At 53.1% G+C, this 17,340-nt stretch overlaps 1 protein-coding gene across 1 annotated transcript in view; it reads left to right on the forward strand.

The window, feature by feature from the left end:
• The window catches only part of LASP1 (LIM and SH3 protein 1), a 40,048-nt gene that overhangs the window by 19,647 nt on the left and 3,061 nt on the right, over positions 1 to 17,340 (forward strand). The window contains exons 4-6 of the mRNA XM_070395289.1: positions 2,779 to 2,886; positions 13,850 to 13,997; positions 14,584 to 14,687. Of these exons, the coding sequence (XP_070251390.1) occupies positions 2,779 to 2,886; positions 13,850 to 13,997; positions 14,584 to 14,687 (360 nt within the window). The remainder of the gene's footprint in view (positions 1 to 2,778; positions 2,887 to 13,849; positions 13,998 to 14,583; positions 14,688 to 17,340) is intronic.

Genomic DNA, 17,340 nt, shown 5'->3' on the forward strand with positions numbered 1-17,340 from the left:
CCTGCCTTGGGGGTTTGTTTCCAGGACGCGAGGCCCAGGCGCCTCCCAGGCAGAGAGTCGTCCAGTCACAGCACGTAGTCTCCTGTCCAACAGCTGGGCTGAGTGAACTTGGGCAGGTCCTTTCCTCCCCAGAGACCCTCATTGCATCCTGGTGAGCCATCCCAGATGCGGGGAACACTCCTGAGTGGGTGACAAGGAGCCCTGAGGAGGGGCTCCAGGCAGAGCCCCCCACACTCCTGGCTCCTCGCTCTTTACCTCTCACCCACTCCAACACCTAACAGCCTTTCAGAGAACCTTCCCCACCTCCATTCTCCGTAGCTAAGGCCACAGGTACTTAAAAATGGTCACAAATTCCAGAGCGTGGAGGGCTTTTAGGAATCAGCTAACTAGTCTCTTGAAAGGGGGGCTGACTTGTCTAGGGACACAGCAAAGTGGTGCTGAGCCCAGGCCTCTGCCCTTTCTCAGCGCGGACTCCATCCCAGCCCTGCCCTCTCGGGACCCCCTGGGCCAGGAGTGAATGAATTACCCTCCCCAGCAGGGGAACTCGCTGGGAACCCGCTGATGTCACCACCGTGTCGCCATGGCAATTATTCCCCTGGATTAGGGGCCTGGCCCTTGCCAGGCCAGGAAGTGGAGGAAGGAGTGGGGAACTGGCATTTGTTCAGCACTTCAGCGTTGACAAAGCACTTTCACAACTGCCCTTATCAGAGTGTGGTGAGCCCGGCCGCGTGCTCCACAATGTGTTGGCTGCTGTAGAGCAACTGTCTACCATCTGCACCATTGATCGGGACGGGTGGTATGATTGTCCCCTTTCACAGATTTGTAAACCGAGGCCCAAAAGGTCACGTCATTTGCCCAAGGTCACTTGGCAGATGGAGGCTGAGCCTGTGCTAGTACCAGCTCCCTCTGGCACTTTGCCTTGGGGATAGGAAGCCCCCTCCCCATGATCCCTATGATAACCCTTTTACAGGTGAGCAAACCAAAGTCAGAGGCCTTGCATTTGGGGCTTCTGTATCCAGAGCTACATTGTTCTGGCTCTAAGTGCCTTACCTGCCCTGCTGCCCGCTTCTCAGAGCGTTTCTGCTCCCCACCCCAACTAAGAGGCACCACGCTAGCCCAGGTCTTCCCGGATGGGCCGAGGCCGGGCAGTTCTGGGCCCCTGGGTGGGTTGGTAGCTTTATCATTGTTAATTTTTCTGTCCAGGCCTTTGTTTTCAGTCTGGAGCAAAACAAAGGAATTTCTGGAACCTTTTAGGAAGAAGCCCGTGGACGGATGAGTTGGGGCGCTAGGGGACAAACAAGGACGCCTGAGCTGGGGGGTGGGCAGGGTACAGAGGAACTGACAGGTGTGGCCGTGGCTGCAAACATGTGTGGCCGGTTGGGTCATAGTGCAGCTCGGCACTGTGGCCAGATGATTCCATGCCGGGAGCTGCCTGGGCTCGTCATCCTGGAAACGGCCAGGGTCCTGGGCCTCATGTCCTGGGCTGACCTTCCAGGACAGGGCAGCCCCCGTGGAGGAAATCCAGGCAGCTGGTGGGGTTTGGGACAGCTGGCTGCGGGGGTGCACAGGGAAGTCCCTGGAAGCCAAGGAGCAGTTCTCCGCCTCATGGGCATTTTCAGCCTCCATTCTGCTCTTTAAACCACCAGGCGAGGACAAGAGAATCCTCATTATTTCAATGCCTCGAGTGTTTGGGAAGTCCTTTCTGCTGTCTGACTTGAGTCCCTCTCTTGGAGGATCCATGGGATTCCCAAGAGAGGAGGGCAGTGGTGGGGTGGCGTGGCGCCCTGTTGTGAAGTGCTGTCTGTCCCCCAACAATTTCATCCTTTCCTGTGGCGCTGACCCCAGAAGCCGGCTCCAGGAAGCCGCCAGAGCCCGTCAAAGGCTCATTGATCGAGTCTTCCGAGTGGCTGTCTCCCTGCCCTCCTCTCTGGGCACCAACTTTGTCCCTTGGCACAGCCCTCACTTAACTGGTCACTCAGAAACTCCCCTGGGCTCTCGACCTCGACGGGCAGGGCCACATCCTGGCGAGGGTGAGGGCTGGGGCAGGCTGCGGAGCTGTGGGAAGAGCCTCCTTCCGATAGCTGTGTGGGAGGAGGGGTGGGCGGGGAAGCGTCAGGAGTCAGGCAGATGAGGCTTTGCATTTTGGTGGCTCTGGACTTTTGCTGCTAAGCTGTGTGACCTTGGGCATGGACTCTGTGTCTCTGTGGCTCAGTTTCCTTACTTGAAATGGAGTTAATAGCCCTGGCCAGTGTTTCTCAGTGGTTAGAGCATGCACTGAAGGGTCGTGGTTCGAATGCGGGTCAAGGGCATGTACCTGGGTTGCAGGTTCGATCCCCAGCCCCGGTTGGAGCGTGTGCGGTAGGCAACCAATTGAGGTGTGTCTCTCACACCAATGTTTCTCTCTCTCCTTCCCTCCCTCCCATTCCTTCTCTCCCTTTGCTCTCTAAAAGTCAATGGAAAAAATGTCCTCGGGTGAGGATTAACAACAACAACAAAAATGGAGCTAATAATAGTATATGGTAAGATTTAAACGAGGCAGTTCGTGTAGAAAGCACTTGGCACTCAGAATGCACTGAATATGTGTTGATGGATTATCATCCTTATTTTAATATTTTTTAGTTAAGACTTCTGCTTTGAGTTGGGGGGGTGGATGTCACTACAGGGGGAGTTCTGGTCAGGATCTCTCTCCTAGCGGGTTGCTACCTCAGGTGGCCACAGGCTGGGGCCCTTTCTGTCCCCCTGGCTTGACTCTGGCCCCTCTCCCGTCTGGTCCTCCAGGTGCGCTACAAGGAGGAGTTCGAGAAGAACAAGGGCAAGGGCTTCAGCGTGGTGGCGGACACGCCCGAACTCCAGAGGATCAAGAAGACCCAGGACCAGATCAGTAACGTAAGCTGCCCTGCCCCTGTGGGGCCACACCACCTGCCCCCCATCTTCGCCGTCTCCCCCCTGCCAGCCTGGCATGGGGCCCGTGGGCGGGCCTGCTGACGGCTGCTTGAGCAGAGGGAAAGGAAGGGAAGGGTTTGGGGTACAGATACCTTTTCTTTGTACCCCAAACTCTCCCTCTGCCCACAGAGCAGAAATGGACTGTACGTTGGGGAGGGTGCAGGGAGGCCTATGTTTAGCTCAGTCATGCCCCTCTCTCTGAAGTTCCGTGGGTTTTTTCCTGGCTGGTGGGTGTTAGGGTCCAGAGTGGCTGTTTTGTCTGAGCACAAAGGTCAAAACTTCAGAACTGGGTGGCAGGGAGGGGAGGGGCCAGCCGCCCCGTCTGCCTTTGGGTGCTGACACTGCAGTCATTTCCGCCCTCCTCAGCTTCCTCCCCCACCGTGGCTCACTCTTCCTTCCTGTGTAAAAACCCCAGCCAGCACGGCCTGCTGGCCCTGCACCCCTGGGCGCAGGATGGTCAGCAGTATGTGCTGAGGCCAGGCTGGGTGTGGAGAGTGGGCGGTGGGTGGCTGGGCCCCCTGAGACCTGTGGCCAGGGAACAGGCCTCAGTTTCCGGCTTGGCTGAGCCATAGACCTGCAGCCCGTGCGGCTTTGGGCTTGTGGGGAGGCTGTCTGGGGGGCTGTGAGCATGTGGGGGTGGGGCGCTGCTGTGAGCCTCAGCACGGAATCTGGGCTGCAGCCCTGTGCGTGGGGTGTGGGGCACGGAGCTGCAGGAAGTGCCCCGTCCGCTGGGCCAGGAGATCCTACAAATGAACTGGGCAAGCGGCCGTCTTCATGTCTGGAACGGGAAGGGGTTGGCGTGTTGCCCGGTGTCACCCTGGGCTGAGGGACTGGAGATCGAGGCTGTGGGGGCCTGGGTTTCAGGTGGCCCAGCCGGCATCCACCCCTGGGCTCCCCATCCTTCTCCCTGGCCTCGTTGTCAGGACGCCCTTAGAGCTTGGCTGGGCTCCAACAGTGGCTCAGGTGGCTGTCAGGAGCCAGGGCCCACGCCTCGAGGAACAGCTGTGCCCAAGACCATGGCTTTCAAACGTTGACTGCAAACTGCCATCTGGAATACATTCCACACCGTGACCCCTACCCAAACCGGCCTGCTTATTTATTTAGAGGGAAAACAGAATCGAAACTTTCATGGAAGAGTCCTTACTACTGGAGGGCATTCAGATATTTTCTATTGTATTTGGTAAAGATGCTCGTTGCAGACTTCACTGAATGGGTTTCACAACTAGGTTGTTGACCTGCAGTTTGAAATTCGAGGCTTGGGGAAAGGAGGGCTTCCCTTGGGCTGGGAAGGCGTGCCTCACAGGGCTGGAATCCCACGCCCTCCCCCCAAAAAGTCTGTCTCAGTTGCTGCTCTTCAAGTCAGGGCCTGGCCAGAGGTAAAGAAGAGGGACAGAGGGTGTAGCTTAGAGCTCACCAGGGGGAAGCTGGAGGGAGGTGGGGGGGAGGGGGGCGGGCGGGAATTATGGGGAAGAGCAGGAATGGCTCACAAAGCTGGAACCTTTTTTTTTTTTAATGGTAAATTTTATCTTATGTTCTTTTCTTTTTAAATATATTTTTATTGATTTTAGAGAGGAAGTTAGAAGGAGAGAGAAACATCAGTGATGAGAGCGAATCATTGATCGGCTGCCTCCTGCACACCCCACTCTGGGGATGGAGACCACAACCCGGGCATGTGCCCAGAATGGGAATCGAACCGTGAACTCCTGGTTCATAGATCACCACACTCGACTACTGAGCCATGCTGGCCGGGCAAAGCTGGAATCTTAACTCTTTTTTTTTTTTTTTTTTTTTAATATATCTTTATTGATTTCAGAGAGGAAGGGAGAGGGAAAGAGTTAGAAACATCAGTGATGAGAGATAGAATCGTTGGTTGGCTGCCTCCTGCATGTCTCCTACTGGGGATCAAGCCCACAACCCAAGCATGTGCCCTTGGCAGGAATTGAACCTGGGACCCTTCAGTCTGCAGGCCGATTCTCTGTCCACTGAGCCAAACCAGCTAGGGCTGGAATCTTGACTCTTAAGCCTCTTTGGCTTTTCATTGTGAAGACTCTTGCCTTTTATCATTGATACTTGTCTCCCGTCTATAACCCTAATCTCCGAATACCTTCACTCATTGCTTCTAGCCCAGCGGTTCTCAACCTGTGGATCGAGGCCCCTTTGGTGATCGAACGATCCTTTCACAGGGGTCACCAAAGACCATCCTGCATATCAGATATTTACATCACGATTCATAACAGTAGCAACATTACAGTTATAAAGTAGCAACGAAAATAGTTTTATGGTTGGGTCACAACATGAGGAACTGTATTTAAAGGGCCAGAAGGTTGAGAACCACTGTTCTAGCCTGTGGGTTTGAGCCAGATATGTATGTGGGGGGGGGGGGGGCGGGGGGGGCTGGGTGATGACAAGCCCAGTGTGTGTGTGTGTGTGTGTGTGTGTGTGTGTGTATGGGGAGGCAGGGTGATGACAAAGCAAGCCTCCCTTTCTGGAAGGCTTCCAGAATATTCCACATCCAGACTATGGTACCTGCTCTTCTTCCCTCCCCCACTGACCAGTTATTGGAGGTGTTACTGTCCCAGGAGTCCTGGTAATAGAACTCAGTGTGGCCAAGACATTCACACCTAAGCAGATAACTATCTTATCATTAACCACAGGACTGCAATTAGCTGATTGTCCTCTGCTCTGAGGTGGGGAGAGGAATTGAACCTGACCTGGTTCTGCTTTTGCAGCTTTAGCTGGGACGTGTGAGTTGTGACCACAAAGATGGAGACTTGGTCTTAGTGAATGCAGTCAGAGCCTGTCAAATGTGGGCCTCCCACCGACTGCACTAGAATCCCCGGGGAAGGCTTATTGAAAATGCAGGCTCGCAGCCCTGCTCCCCAGGCTGCCCGAATCAGTGTCTCTAGGGGTGGGACCCAGGGACCAGCATTAAAAAAATCCTTACTGGAGGATATTTTTTCCATTTATTTTTTGAGAGGGAGAGAGAAAAAACACACACACATTGATGTGAAAGAGACACATCGATTGGTTTTCTCCCAAACATACCCCAACAGGGGCCGGGGATCAAACCTGCAACCCAGGTATGTGCCCTTGACCAGGAATCAAACCCGGGACACCCTTTGATTCGAGGGCCGGTGCTCTAACCACTGAGCATTCTGGCCAGGCCTTGGGAACCAGCATTTTCTGTTCACCTACTGAGGTGCGTGGGCACCAGCATTCTAAGCACAGTCCTTGGGCTACTTTGGTGCTCACTGAAGTGTGAGAACCTTCACCTAAGAGTCTGGAAAAAACCTCAGGCCTAGATCAGAGGGTGCCGAGCCTGGCTGTGTCCCACACCCAGAAGAGTTTTGGGCAGGATGGTGTTTAGAGCCACACCTTTTGTTTTGAATCCATGGATATAGCCTGTCGCTCAGTTGCCAGGTCAGCACCCAATGACTCCTAGCTGTTTCCAGAGGGCAGACCATCTTGCAAAGAGATGATTTGCCTCCCTGGAGGAATAGACTAGGTTTACCAGTGAGAGCATTTTATTTTATTATTATTTTTTAAATATATTTTTATTGATTTCAGAGAGGAAGGGAGAGGGAGAGAGCGATAGAAACATCAATGGTGAGAGAGAATCACTGATCGGCTGCCTCCTGCATGCACCCGACTGGGGATCGAGCCTGCAACCCAGGCATGTGTCCTTGACCAGAATCGAACCCAGGACCTTTCAGTCTGCAGGCCGACGCTCTCTATCCACTGAGCCAAACTGGCCAGGGCCAGTGAGAGCATTTTAAAAACGAGTGTCTGCTTTCCCCAGGTGATGTTAATGCTTCGATATGTGTGGTCTGTCACCCGTCCTGCTGAGAGGCAAGATGGTGAGGTGGAAAGAGCCAGTGAGAGCAGAAACCCAGCTTCTAGCATTCAAGAGCTGGGCGGGCCTCGCCGAGCCTCGGTTTCCTCATCTGTAAAAACGGGAGCACGGGCCCTACCTTAAAAGGTGGACGCAAGGAAACTGTCTAGTCCTTGGCATTCGATAAATAGTGTCCATTATTATTACTTCAAAGGCAGGCCTGTTTGCTTTCTATTTTGTGGCTGAGGAACATGGAGTAAAGTTTGGCTGAAAAGTTAGACCGTTGTCACCCTGGCTGGGTAGCTCAGTTGGATGGACCATTGACGGATACGCCGAGGTTTTGGGTACATACAAGTGAAACAAGTTGATGTTTCTCTCTCTCTCTCTCTTTTAAATAAATAAATAACTTTTTAAAAAAAAAGTTGGGCCATTGTTTAGTATGGAGAATGTGTGGGAAAATTTTAGGCAAGATACTGGGAAGTTATACATCTGGTGAGTGATTGTGTCATCAATTAAAGGTACCTAAAGGGATGAGAGGCAGGGCCATATGCTATGGGGTGGAATTTGTCCTTTCAGAATCCTGGCCTTTGGCCGTGAGCTGTAATGGCTATATGGATGGGGAACTCTCATAGCTGAGGCCCCTTTGTGGGAGCCACTGCCTTCAAGCAGAGGAGCTATGCTTTCATTTACCTACGTATTTACGTGTGTAGTGATTTTGTGTATACAGTGTTATGTCTTTCAGTTTTATTTTTTGTCTGTGAAATAGAACACCCAGTCACCCGCTCTGTGTATACTCAAGATGCAAGTCAAGAAACCGAACATTCCTGCACCCCTGTGAAATAGAGTTTTCAAAGTTAAAAAACATCTCTCATGCAGTGAGCATCGACCATACATTTAACTTATTTGCGAGGAACCAGCTGGAGGAGATGACAGGCAGAGGTGATGCCTTGTCAGTGAAGGAAAGTGCTGGGTACAATTAGATACAGACCTGGCCAACAGGACCATAAAGGCATAAACCTCAGAGATACCCTTGTTCCAGGCAGAAATCCTTCACAATTCCACAAAACAGAAATAATTAGTTGCTTATATTCTTAGGTTAGCTGCAGTCTTTAGAGCCTGGGCCTAAGCAGTGGTAAACAGTGAAGTCAATTAAAATTCCAGCCCCAGACTCAAATGGCCTGGAGGCAGGCTCATTGGACAACTCTGTAGTTTAATTTTTGAAAGTGGGTGCTATCCTTTATAATGTTAATATGTAACTATGTATTTCTAGAAACGACAGTTTTGTTTCGAACTGATTTTTTATATATAACATGCACACTTTTATATCTTGCTGGGCAAAGTTGGGTTTAAAGAGAAATTTACACGTTTGTGTTCATCCCTTTTCATTGCTGTATAGTACTCCATTGTAGGGTTATGCCAGATTTTGTTGATTCTGGTGTTGATGGGCATGTGGATCATTTCCATAGGCTATGAACATCGTCATGCAAGATGCTCCCCGGCCTTCTCCCAGCATGCCTCCTTGCCTTCTCCCAGCATGCTCCCTGGCCCTCTCCCAAAATAGAATAATTAATTAATAAATAAAGACATCCTCATTCTTTTTCCTAGTGTGAGTGTGGAGTGGAATTGCCTGGTCTTAGATGTGTTCCATCAACCTTATCGGCTAATGTTGAACTGTTTTCCAGGGAGCTGTGCTGATGTACTCTCTACAGTGATGAGCGTTCCCCTCGATCTGCATTCTTAGACTTGTTCACCTTAACCATTTTGATGGTGTGGAGTGGTTTCTCATTGTGGTGTTCTCTTGCACTTCTCTGATTACTAATGGGATTGAGCACAGGTTTCCATTGGTTTTAAGAACAAAATATTGTTAGCCTCGAACAGGGAGCTGTATTCGTGGAGAATTAAGGATCTGATGTTAGAACTGGATTCTGACTTACCCACCGTTTAACCATCTCTTGAGCCCTGGTTTCCTCATCCGTAAAACGGGGATGATGATAAACATTTTTCTTGGGCTGGCTGAGAAAGGAAGGTGAATAAAGCATCTAAGGACACAGAATAGGCCCTCAACAAATGGGAGATGTTGTAAAAATAGACCCTGGCTGGTGAGTTGATTGTTCCATTCACAGCCTGATGCTCCCTAGTTAGCCATGATGTGGAGTCATGTGAGAGCAGCATGTGGAGTCAGACCTTTGGTTTTCACCGCAATCGGGAGAGCAGGGGCGCTCAGGAAAAAAAACAAAACAAAACATCAACTAGCAGAGAAAGTGTCTTGTCTTTAGTTTTGGACTGGACCCTCAGTTAGTCATCCTGCAGTCCTGGCTTGCAGGGCCTGGATCAGTGGGCAGGGTCCTTAGGCCTGGGCCCCTCCACCCACGTTCATTTGGACGTCATGGGCACAGTCAGAGCCTGGTGTCTTTCCACGGGCCCAGGATGGTTCTTAAACTGGGGCTCCGCTGACGTTCCTGGACTTATGGGGGTTGCCGTTTGGAGCTCTCAGAAGATCAGAACTTTGCTGAGCTTGGAGCAGGCATCAGCCAGGCCCTTGGAGTCTAGAAAGTGTTTCTTTTCCTTTCGGATGTGCTAACACCCTTTCATGTGCCTGTTTGATTCTCAGACCATTGGGTGGGTCAGCAAAATAACGAACTCCGTTTCCTCATTTGCTGGGGAGGGGAGGGAGCGGAGGTTGAGAGCACTGGGCTGACTTTTATCCAGGTGGGCCCAGGCGGAAGGGAGCTGCGGCCTCCCTCTTCTCACCCATCACCTCCTCTGGGCCGCCTCTCCCGAGTTTGCCTGCCTGGTGCTCTCTTCTCTCAAAGTTTGGGTGACCTTATGATTATCATTCCTGTTGAGAGTGAGAGGGGTGCTGTTCATATTTATTCCAGACCAGGAGACATGATCCAGGGCTAGAGGCAGACGTGGACATGTGGTCACCAGCCTCCGCTCTTACTGAGAAATGAAAGCTCTGCCTCACAAAGTCATTTAACTGCTGAGCCTCATCTTCCTCTTCCGTAAAATGGGAATTGAGGTGTACCTGTCCGACTTATTCTTTAGGGCGATTGTCGTGAGGGCCAAGGAAGATCATGTGCAAAGAGCATTTATGAACTTAATGTGAAGATTATTAACAGCTAGAGGCCCGGTGCATGAAAAATGTGCACGGGTAGGGTTCGTAGGCCTGACCGGTGATCAGGGCCGACCTGTGGGGTGACTGGCAGGGCCATCAGGGCCCCCGCTCACACCTGCTTTGGCTGACCTGGTGCTGCCCACTCACCAGCCCCGCCCCCCTGCCACCTTGGGTCGGGGCCTGCGGGCTGGGGGCAGCTTCTGCATTGAACATCTTCCCCCGGTGGTCAATGCGTGTCATAGCGACCGGTCGTTCTGCCATTCGGTCGATTTGCATATTAGGGTTTTATATAGATAGATAACAATAAGAGGTGGTACCCACAAAGGCGGGGGGCGGTTCTTTCATGGTCAGGCTGTCACTATGCCATCCACGTGGGTCAGCTGGCCCTAATTTTAGAAGCATTTGTCTACATGTAGTGGCTTCTTAAGGAGCAAGATCAAGCCCACTAGTTACTTATGAGGCATACACATCCGTATCTGCTTTCAGCTCTAGTTTCATTCGGTTCCTAGAGATGCTCAAGAGCCTTAGGGCCACCTGGGAGCAGATGGTATCATGGTGTTTACAGATGAGGAAACTGAGGCCCAGAGGGGAAGGGATTCTCCCAAGGTCACACAGCAAAGGTCACAGGGATGAAGCATGAGAGGAAGGCTCCGCTCCAGCTTGCGATGAGTCTGTAGGACCCAGACGGGGGCTAGCACCAGGCCGTGGCTCAGATGAGCTGGGACCAGACCTACACTCTTTCTCAGGGCTCTCTGTCACTTCTCTGCTGATGCAGATAGAGAACAGGCCCCTAGCCTGAGGGATACTGTCCCCCCAGCCCACCTCCTGGCACCCTCGGGGCCCATGGAGCCCTCTGTCCGCCTCCCCATATGCACTCTCCCTCCCCTGGTCACCGGCTCCTGGTTAGGCCTCTTTTCATTAACAGAAAGTAAACATGGGAAGCTGACCTTTCCCACTCCCAGGACAAAAGTCGGAAGGGCAGCTGTCTTGTGAGCCCAGAGGCCTCAGAAGGGGTGTCACCCCCCTTTTTGTCCCCTCCACCCTACCCATCCCTGGATGGGGGACAACTGAGGGAATGGGGCTCAGGGAGACTCACCTCCTGTCCTCCCTTTGTTTTAGGAACCTGAGAGCAAGGCACAGACCCTGTGTCTGAGAACTTCATCCCTGGGTGCCCTCCTCAGAGGGAATTGGGAGATCTGATGGGTTTTCTAGTCAAGGCTGGCTCCTCCCCCTCAGGGATAGACTCAGCCTATTCTTTTCCCATTTGGGCACGGATCCCTGCTTGGGCAGGAAGGGAAAGGGCAGAAAGAGGAGGGGCTGGTTCTGACCCAAACCCCTAAGAGAGGCTCTCTCTGCCTTCAGACTGGACCCATTCTGAGCTTTGATGGTGCCAGCTGGTCCTTCTAGCCCAGGCTGCAGTGAGGAGCCATCATTGGGGCCAGCAAGAGGATGTAGGTGTGCCCAGTGGGCCACCCCCTCGGACCTTTCGCCCATACTTTCCATATTTGTGAAATGATTAGCCCGGTTGCTAATGTGTTAGCCCTGCCCAGCCTGGTGTTAACTCTTGTCCTGTGGGAGGGGATGGGCAGAGGGGACTCCGGGGGCTGGACAGCTCGTCGGGCCTTGGCCAGGGGTTCCAGGGCGCAGGATCGCAGGTTCCTTCTGCTCCAGGACTCAGGGCAGGCTCTGCCCCCGTCCTTGCCCATTCCTCCTCCGCACCCCATTTTCTTTAAAAAAAAAAAAAAAAATTTTTATTGATTTCAGAAAGGAAGGGCGAGGGAGAGAGAAGGAGAAACATTAATGATGAGAGAGAATCTTTGATTGGCTGCCTCCTGCACGCCCCTCACTGGGGGTCAAGCTCCCAACCCAGGCATGTGCCCTGACTGGGAATCGAACCCGCGATCTCTTGGTTATTCGGTCGACGCTCAATCACTGAGCCACGCTGGCGGGGCTGCCACCCCATTTTCTACTGGGAGAATCACAGGGCAGGACCCTGGTGGACAGGAAGTGAGAACCAGCTCCTAGGCAAGTGGTCTGAGGCCTGGAGAGAATTCAGGGTCTGGGCCTGCCTGGAATAGGACCAGCTTTTCTCAGTGTCCTGCTTTCTGAGTTTCCTCTGGGGGTGAGGAGGGCTGGTCTGTGTCTCGCTGTCCCACTTCCTCCCCCACACCCAGGCCAGCCCAGCCCTCCCGGAACACTCAAACCATGGGCCCTAGCACCCACAAGTCTCCTCTCTGACAAGCTAACACACCCAGGGGCCTGCAAGGTGGGGTGTGGGCAGCGTGCCACTGAGGGTGCAGGGAGAAAGCCTTACCGGTCGAACTCCTGGCCCTTGCTCTTTCTCATCTAATACCTTCTTTTATTCGTATTTTTTGTGTACGTTTTATATTCTACTTTCCATATTTGTAAAATGATATTTGTATTTAATTTATAAACCAGAGGTCATTTGAGAGGGTTGTGCTAAAACCTTTTACATGTTGCATCCAAGTACTGGGGCAAGCAGGGGTCAGCAGACTTCTCCCGTAAAGGGCCAGAGAGCAAAGACGTCAGGCTTTGTGGGCCATTTGCTTCTACCACAGCTACTCAGCTCTGCAGCGATAGCGCGAAAGCCGCCACAGATAATAGGGAAACGAATGGGTGTGGCTGTTTCAATAAAACTTTATTTCTGGGCACTGAAATTTGCATGTCATAGGAAGTTCATGTGTCACAACATATTATTCCTCTTGGACCCTCCCCAACTCCCAACATAAAAAAAAAATGAAGTAAATTATTCTTAGCTCACGGACCCTGAGCAAACAGGCCGAGGCCCCTGTACTGACCAGTTTGCCGACTTACTAGTGAGCCTGCTTCAGGCTCACCTGGGGAGCTTTCAAAAATGCATAGTCCAGCCCTGGCCTGTTCTGCTCAGTGCATAGAGCATCGGCCTGTGGACTGAAGGGTCCTGGGTTCGAGTCCGGTCAAGGGAATATGCCAGTGTTGTGGGCTCGATCCCCAGTAGGGGGCGTGCAGGAGGCAGCCAATCAGTGATTCACTCTCATCATTGATGTTTCTGTCTCCCTCTTCCTTCCTCTTTGAAATCAATAAAAATAGGTTTATTTTAAAAAAGGCACAGCCCAGAACCCCAGCCCTGGTTTTGTGGACGCTGTGGGAGGCCCTGGAGCCTGCGTTCTGACCAGCGGCACAGGTGGGCTGGGAGCAGCTCACCGGAAGCGCCGACTCTGAGGAACGCAGCTCTGGGAGGTCTCCTTGGCGTGTTCTTGCTGAGTGGTGGGGCCTGTGACGTCTCCAGGCCTCCTTTGCCCATTTTTGGAATTCAACCAGCGGAGGAATGCATCTCCAGGAAGACGTCGGCCTGGCGTCTCATCTCCCCGGGGGCCGGGGTCCTCAGCAGAGCATTCTTCGGCTCTGGCCTCCACGGCTCATGCCTGTGACAGGCAGAATCCCCTAGTGATGAAGGACACGGGCTCTGGGATTTGTGTGCTCTTGGGCAGTTCTCTTTGCTGGTCAGTTTCCTTGTCTGTTGAAGGGGGACTGTAATACACCCCCCGGGAGGCGCTGACAGGTCAAATGAGCCGCGATGTGGAACCCGAGGCACAGTGCCTGGCACCTAGTAGGTGCTCAGTCAGCAGAGTGGCTGCTATTGCTGCTCTTCACCAGGTGGAAGCGGGGGAGCCCAGCCCCTGCCACGGCACCATCCAATTTGTCTGGTGCCGCAGTGCACATGGCCCTTCCCATCGTCATCTCATGGCTTCCTCCAGCTACCCCTGGGGCAGACACCCATGTCCCGTTGGAAACTGAGGCCCGGCAAGGTTATGTAGCTCGTGCACCCCCATGAGAGCCTGGCGCTCTCTGCCTGCAGCCCTCGAGTCTCTCTCATCCGGGATCTCGGGTGACCATGGGAGGAGCTTAGGTTGGTTTTCTGTGGGTCTTTGACCCTGTGCTTTCTGCCCTTGCAGATAAAATACCACGAGGAGTTTGAGAAGAGCCGCATGGGCCCCAGTGGGGGTGAGGGCATGGAGCCCGAGCGCCGAGATTCCCAGGACAGCACCAGCTACCGGAGACCCCAGGAGCAGCAGCCTCACCACATCCCGACCGGCGCCCCCGGTGAGCATGGAGCCTGTGGGGTAGAGGACCTGAGGCTGGGCCAGCTACCGGGTGGGGAGAAGCCTCATTTACACACACACATGTGCGCACACACGCACACACACACACTGTCAGGTGTCAGGTCTCACCCCCCCTCCCCCGAGGGCATGAGCGCTGGGGGCAGGGCCTCTGCTGGGCCCCAGGGTGATGAGGGGGAAGTACCACCTTTGCTGTAGAACAGTGGTTCTCAACCTTCCTGATGCCGCGACCTTTAATACAGTTCCTTTTGTGGTGACCCCCAATTTCATTGTTACCAATTGAACATAATGAAAGCATAGTGATTAATCACAAAAACAATATGTTATTATATATGTGTTTTCCGATGGTCTTAGGCGACCCCTGTGAAAGGGTCGTTCGATCCCCAAAGGGGTCGCGACCCACAGGTTGAGAACCGCTGCTGTAGCATATGGGACACCTGCACGTGTGCACACTCAGACTTCGCCTTTGAGAAGTGGGCCTTGAGCAGGCCTGTGGGCTTCCGGGAGGCCCTGGGAGGGGCTGTTTTTGTCAAGACAGTTTCTGAGCCCTGCCTCCTCCCATCTTGCAGTTTACCAGCAGCCCCAGCAGCAGCAGGTGGCCCCCTCCTATGGTGGCTACAAGGAGCCTGCAGCCCCAGTCTCCACGCAGCGCAGCGCCCCGAGCGGGGGCGGGGTGAGTAGCCCCGGCCCAATGGAGAGGTGGGAGGTGGGAGGTGGACGGTTGTGAGGCCTGGGGCAGCCAGAGATGGGTGGGCCTAGGGAAGAACCTAGGTCATAGATTCTTCTTAGAAACCCTGCCCAGCAGGTCTGGCTTTTCCTGGCTTTTGACCCCAGTCTCTACATCACCTGCAGGTGATAGGGATCTCAGCCTCTAGAGCAGAGGGTCAGTGTGGGATAGTGGGCAGAACCCTGGGCTGGGATAGGGGCCCTGGGCTCCAGCTAGGCCCGCCGCCCCGGGTATCTTACTCCGGCTGCCTGGGAGCACGTGAAGCACCTTTCTGCGTGGGGCCCCCCAGACCTGGTGCTTGGTCCCCCCTCTTCATGAGGATGACCCCCTCTCCCCCCGTGTTCTTCAGTTCTCAGCCTGCTCCTTCCTCAGAGGGGCCCTCCCAGACCATCTCATGTCAAGTGGAAGGTGGACGGTTGTGAGGCCTGGGGTAGCCACTCTTTCCAACATAAAACAGTTCTCTGTTGATTAGCTTCTGTCTGTGTCCTCCACTGGACTCGAAGCTCTGTGCAGGCAGGACACCGTCCCTTTGGTTCACTCGCTCTGAGCTGGGCACAAAGCGGCACTTGTCAACTTTGCTGAATACGTGATGAGTAGGAAGCGAGGTGTTCTTACTGGTCCCTTAGAGTTGAGGTTCCTGGGCTGTAAGTCCTGCTGCTCACAGGTGTGGCTGAGCCGCCCTTACTCAGCTCCTGGCTGAGCTCAGCTCTGTTCTGGGTGCCTGGACATTTGAGTAGCTCATGTAGGAGCAGGAGGGACAATACTTAGAGAAATAAAGTAGCCAGTCCTGCACATACTAAGCATGTCCTGGACAGGACAGATATAGCCTTAACCCGGTTTGGCTCAGTGGATAGAGCGTCGGCCTGCGGACTGAAAGGTCCCGGGTTCGATTCTGGCCAAGGGCACATGCCCAGGCTGCGGGCTCGATCCCCAGTAGAGGGCATGCAGGAGGCAGCCAATCAATGATTCTCTCATCATTGATGTTTCTATCTTTCTCTCCCTCTCCTTTCCTCTCTGAAATCAATAAAAAAAGACCTCCAGTCTGAGATACAAACACCGAAAGGTCAGATACATGAAGAAAAAGATAGCAGGGTAAGGGGAGAGAGCAGCAAAGTCCTCAATAAAGTGAAGGAGCGAGTGGTGAGCGAGTGGTACAAAGGCCCTGGGGCAGGAATGTGCTAGGAAAGTTCAAGGACCAGCAGGAAGGCTAGGGGGACTAGAGAGGGCAAGAGGGTAGGAGATGAGGTCAGATTATGCAGGGACCTGGGACTGGACGGCCTTCGGGACTGGTGAGTTACACAGGGTGACGGGTTTGACCTGTGTTTTTTTTTTTTACGCTAACCCCTGTGTTGAGAAGAGGCAGTAGAAAGTTGAGGGTGGAAACAGGGAGATGAGTTAGGAGGCTGTTGCAGAACATGGATATAGATGGTGGCTACTCAGCCCAAAAGATACAGGCAGATTGGTAGTATGAGAGACCAAGGTCACCATGTGAGGGCTGGGATGCTCATCCCATAGACGTGGGGGCTAATGGAGTAGGTTTCTGTTGCTTGGGGGGAAAAGTTTGAAATTTGGTGCTAAAAAGGATGGGGACCTTTGAAGGACTTAAAGCCAGGGAGTAACAGGATCAAGTTTGCATTTTGGAAAGTTCCCCTGAAATGACAATGGATGAACAGTTGGAGGGGGCAGACCAGACCAGAGACTGGAAAGAGGTCTGAGCAGGGTCCTGGCAGGGGAGTGGAGCAGTGGACATGGGAGGTCCCCCAGGGGCACCTAGCCCTCGACCAATTGGCAATGGCCCCATGCAGTTCCCAGGGCCTGGCCTGGGGGGCCACCAAGGCTGAGCTGACCTCCAGAGATAGGTCAACTTCAAGGGCAGTAAGGTCAAGAGTATGTTAGAATCTTATCCACCTCCAAGACCACAGTTGGATTTCACGTGCTTTTACTGGACATTTCCTAGAGCTTAAGGAGGATTTGGCTGAAGTTGCAAGGTGGAAATCTCTTGTGTCACCTGGAGATTTTTCTCCCAAGAATAGGTCTTTGTCCTGAGCTTGGGAGTGAAGCCAGACTTATCACAACTTCGAAAAAAGAAGACTGGCGCTCACGATAACGCAGATAATAGGGTACAGGGCATAGCCTATTTCGCAACACTAACTGGCATCGTGTCCATGGGACCTCCCTGCATTCCTGTTTTGAGAGGTGGAGCAGGGCTATTGTAAACTCAGATCCTGTCTTGTGCCTGCCTTTATTTTATTTATTATTATTTTTTAATTCTCACCTGAGGATATGTTGTTACTGATTTTAGAGAGAGGGGAAGGGAGAGGGAGAGAGAAACACTGTTGTGAGAGAGAAGCATAAATTGGCCGCCTCCTGCAACCTGGGTATGTGCCTTGACCGGGAATCGAACCTGTGACCTTCCGGTGTTTAGGGCAGCGCTGTAACCAACTGAGTTACACCGGCCAGGGCGTGCCTGCCTGCCTTTTAGCAGATGCCAAATAGATTGGACACGCTCAGAAAGTGACAGTGAGAAACCCAAGGCAGGGCCCAGCCCTTCCCTGTCTCTGGCTCCCGGGTCCCTGCTCACCCGGGCTCTGCTCCTGGG

Source organism: Myotis yumanensis, unplaced genomic scaffold, assembly GCF_028538775.1.
Source record: "Myotis yumanensis isolate MYYU_CA2020_CCGP unplaced genomic scaffold, mMyoYum1.0.hap1 SCAF_16, whole genome shotgun sequence".
Lineage (NCBI taxonomy): Eukaryota > Metazoa > Chordata > Mammalia > Chiroptera > Vespertilionidae > Myotis > Myotis yumanensis.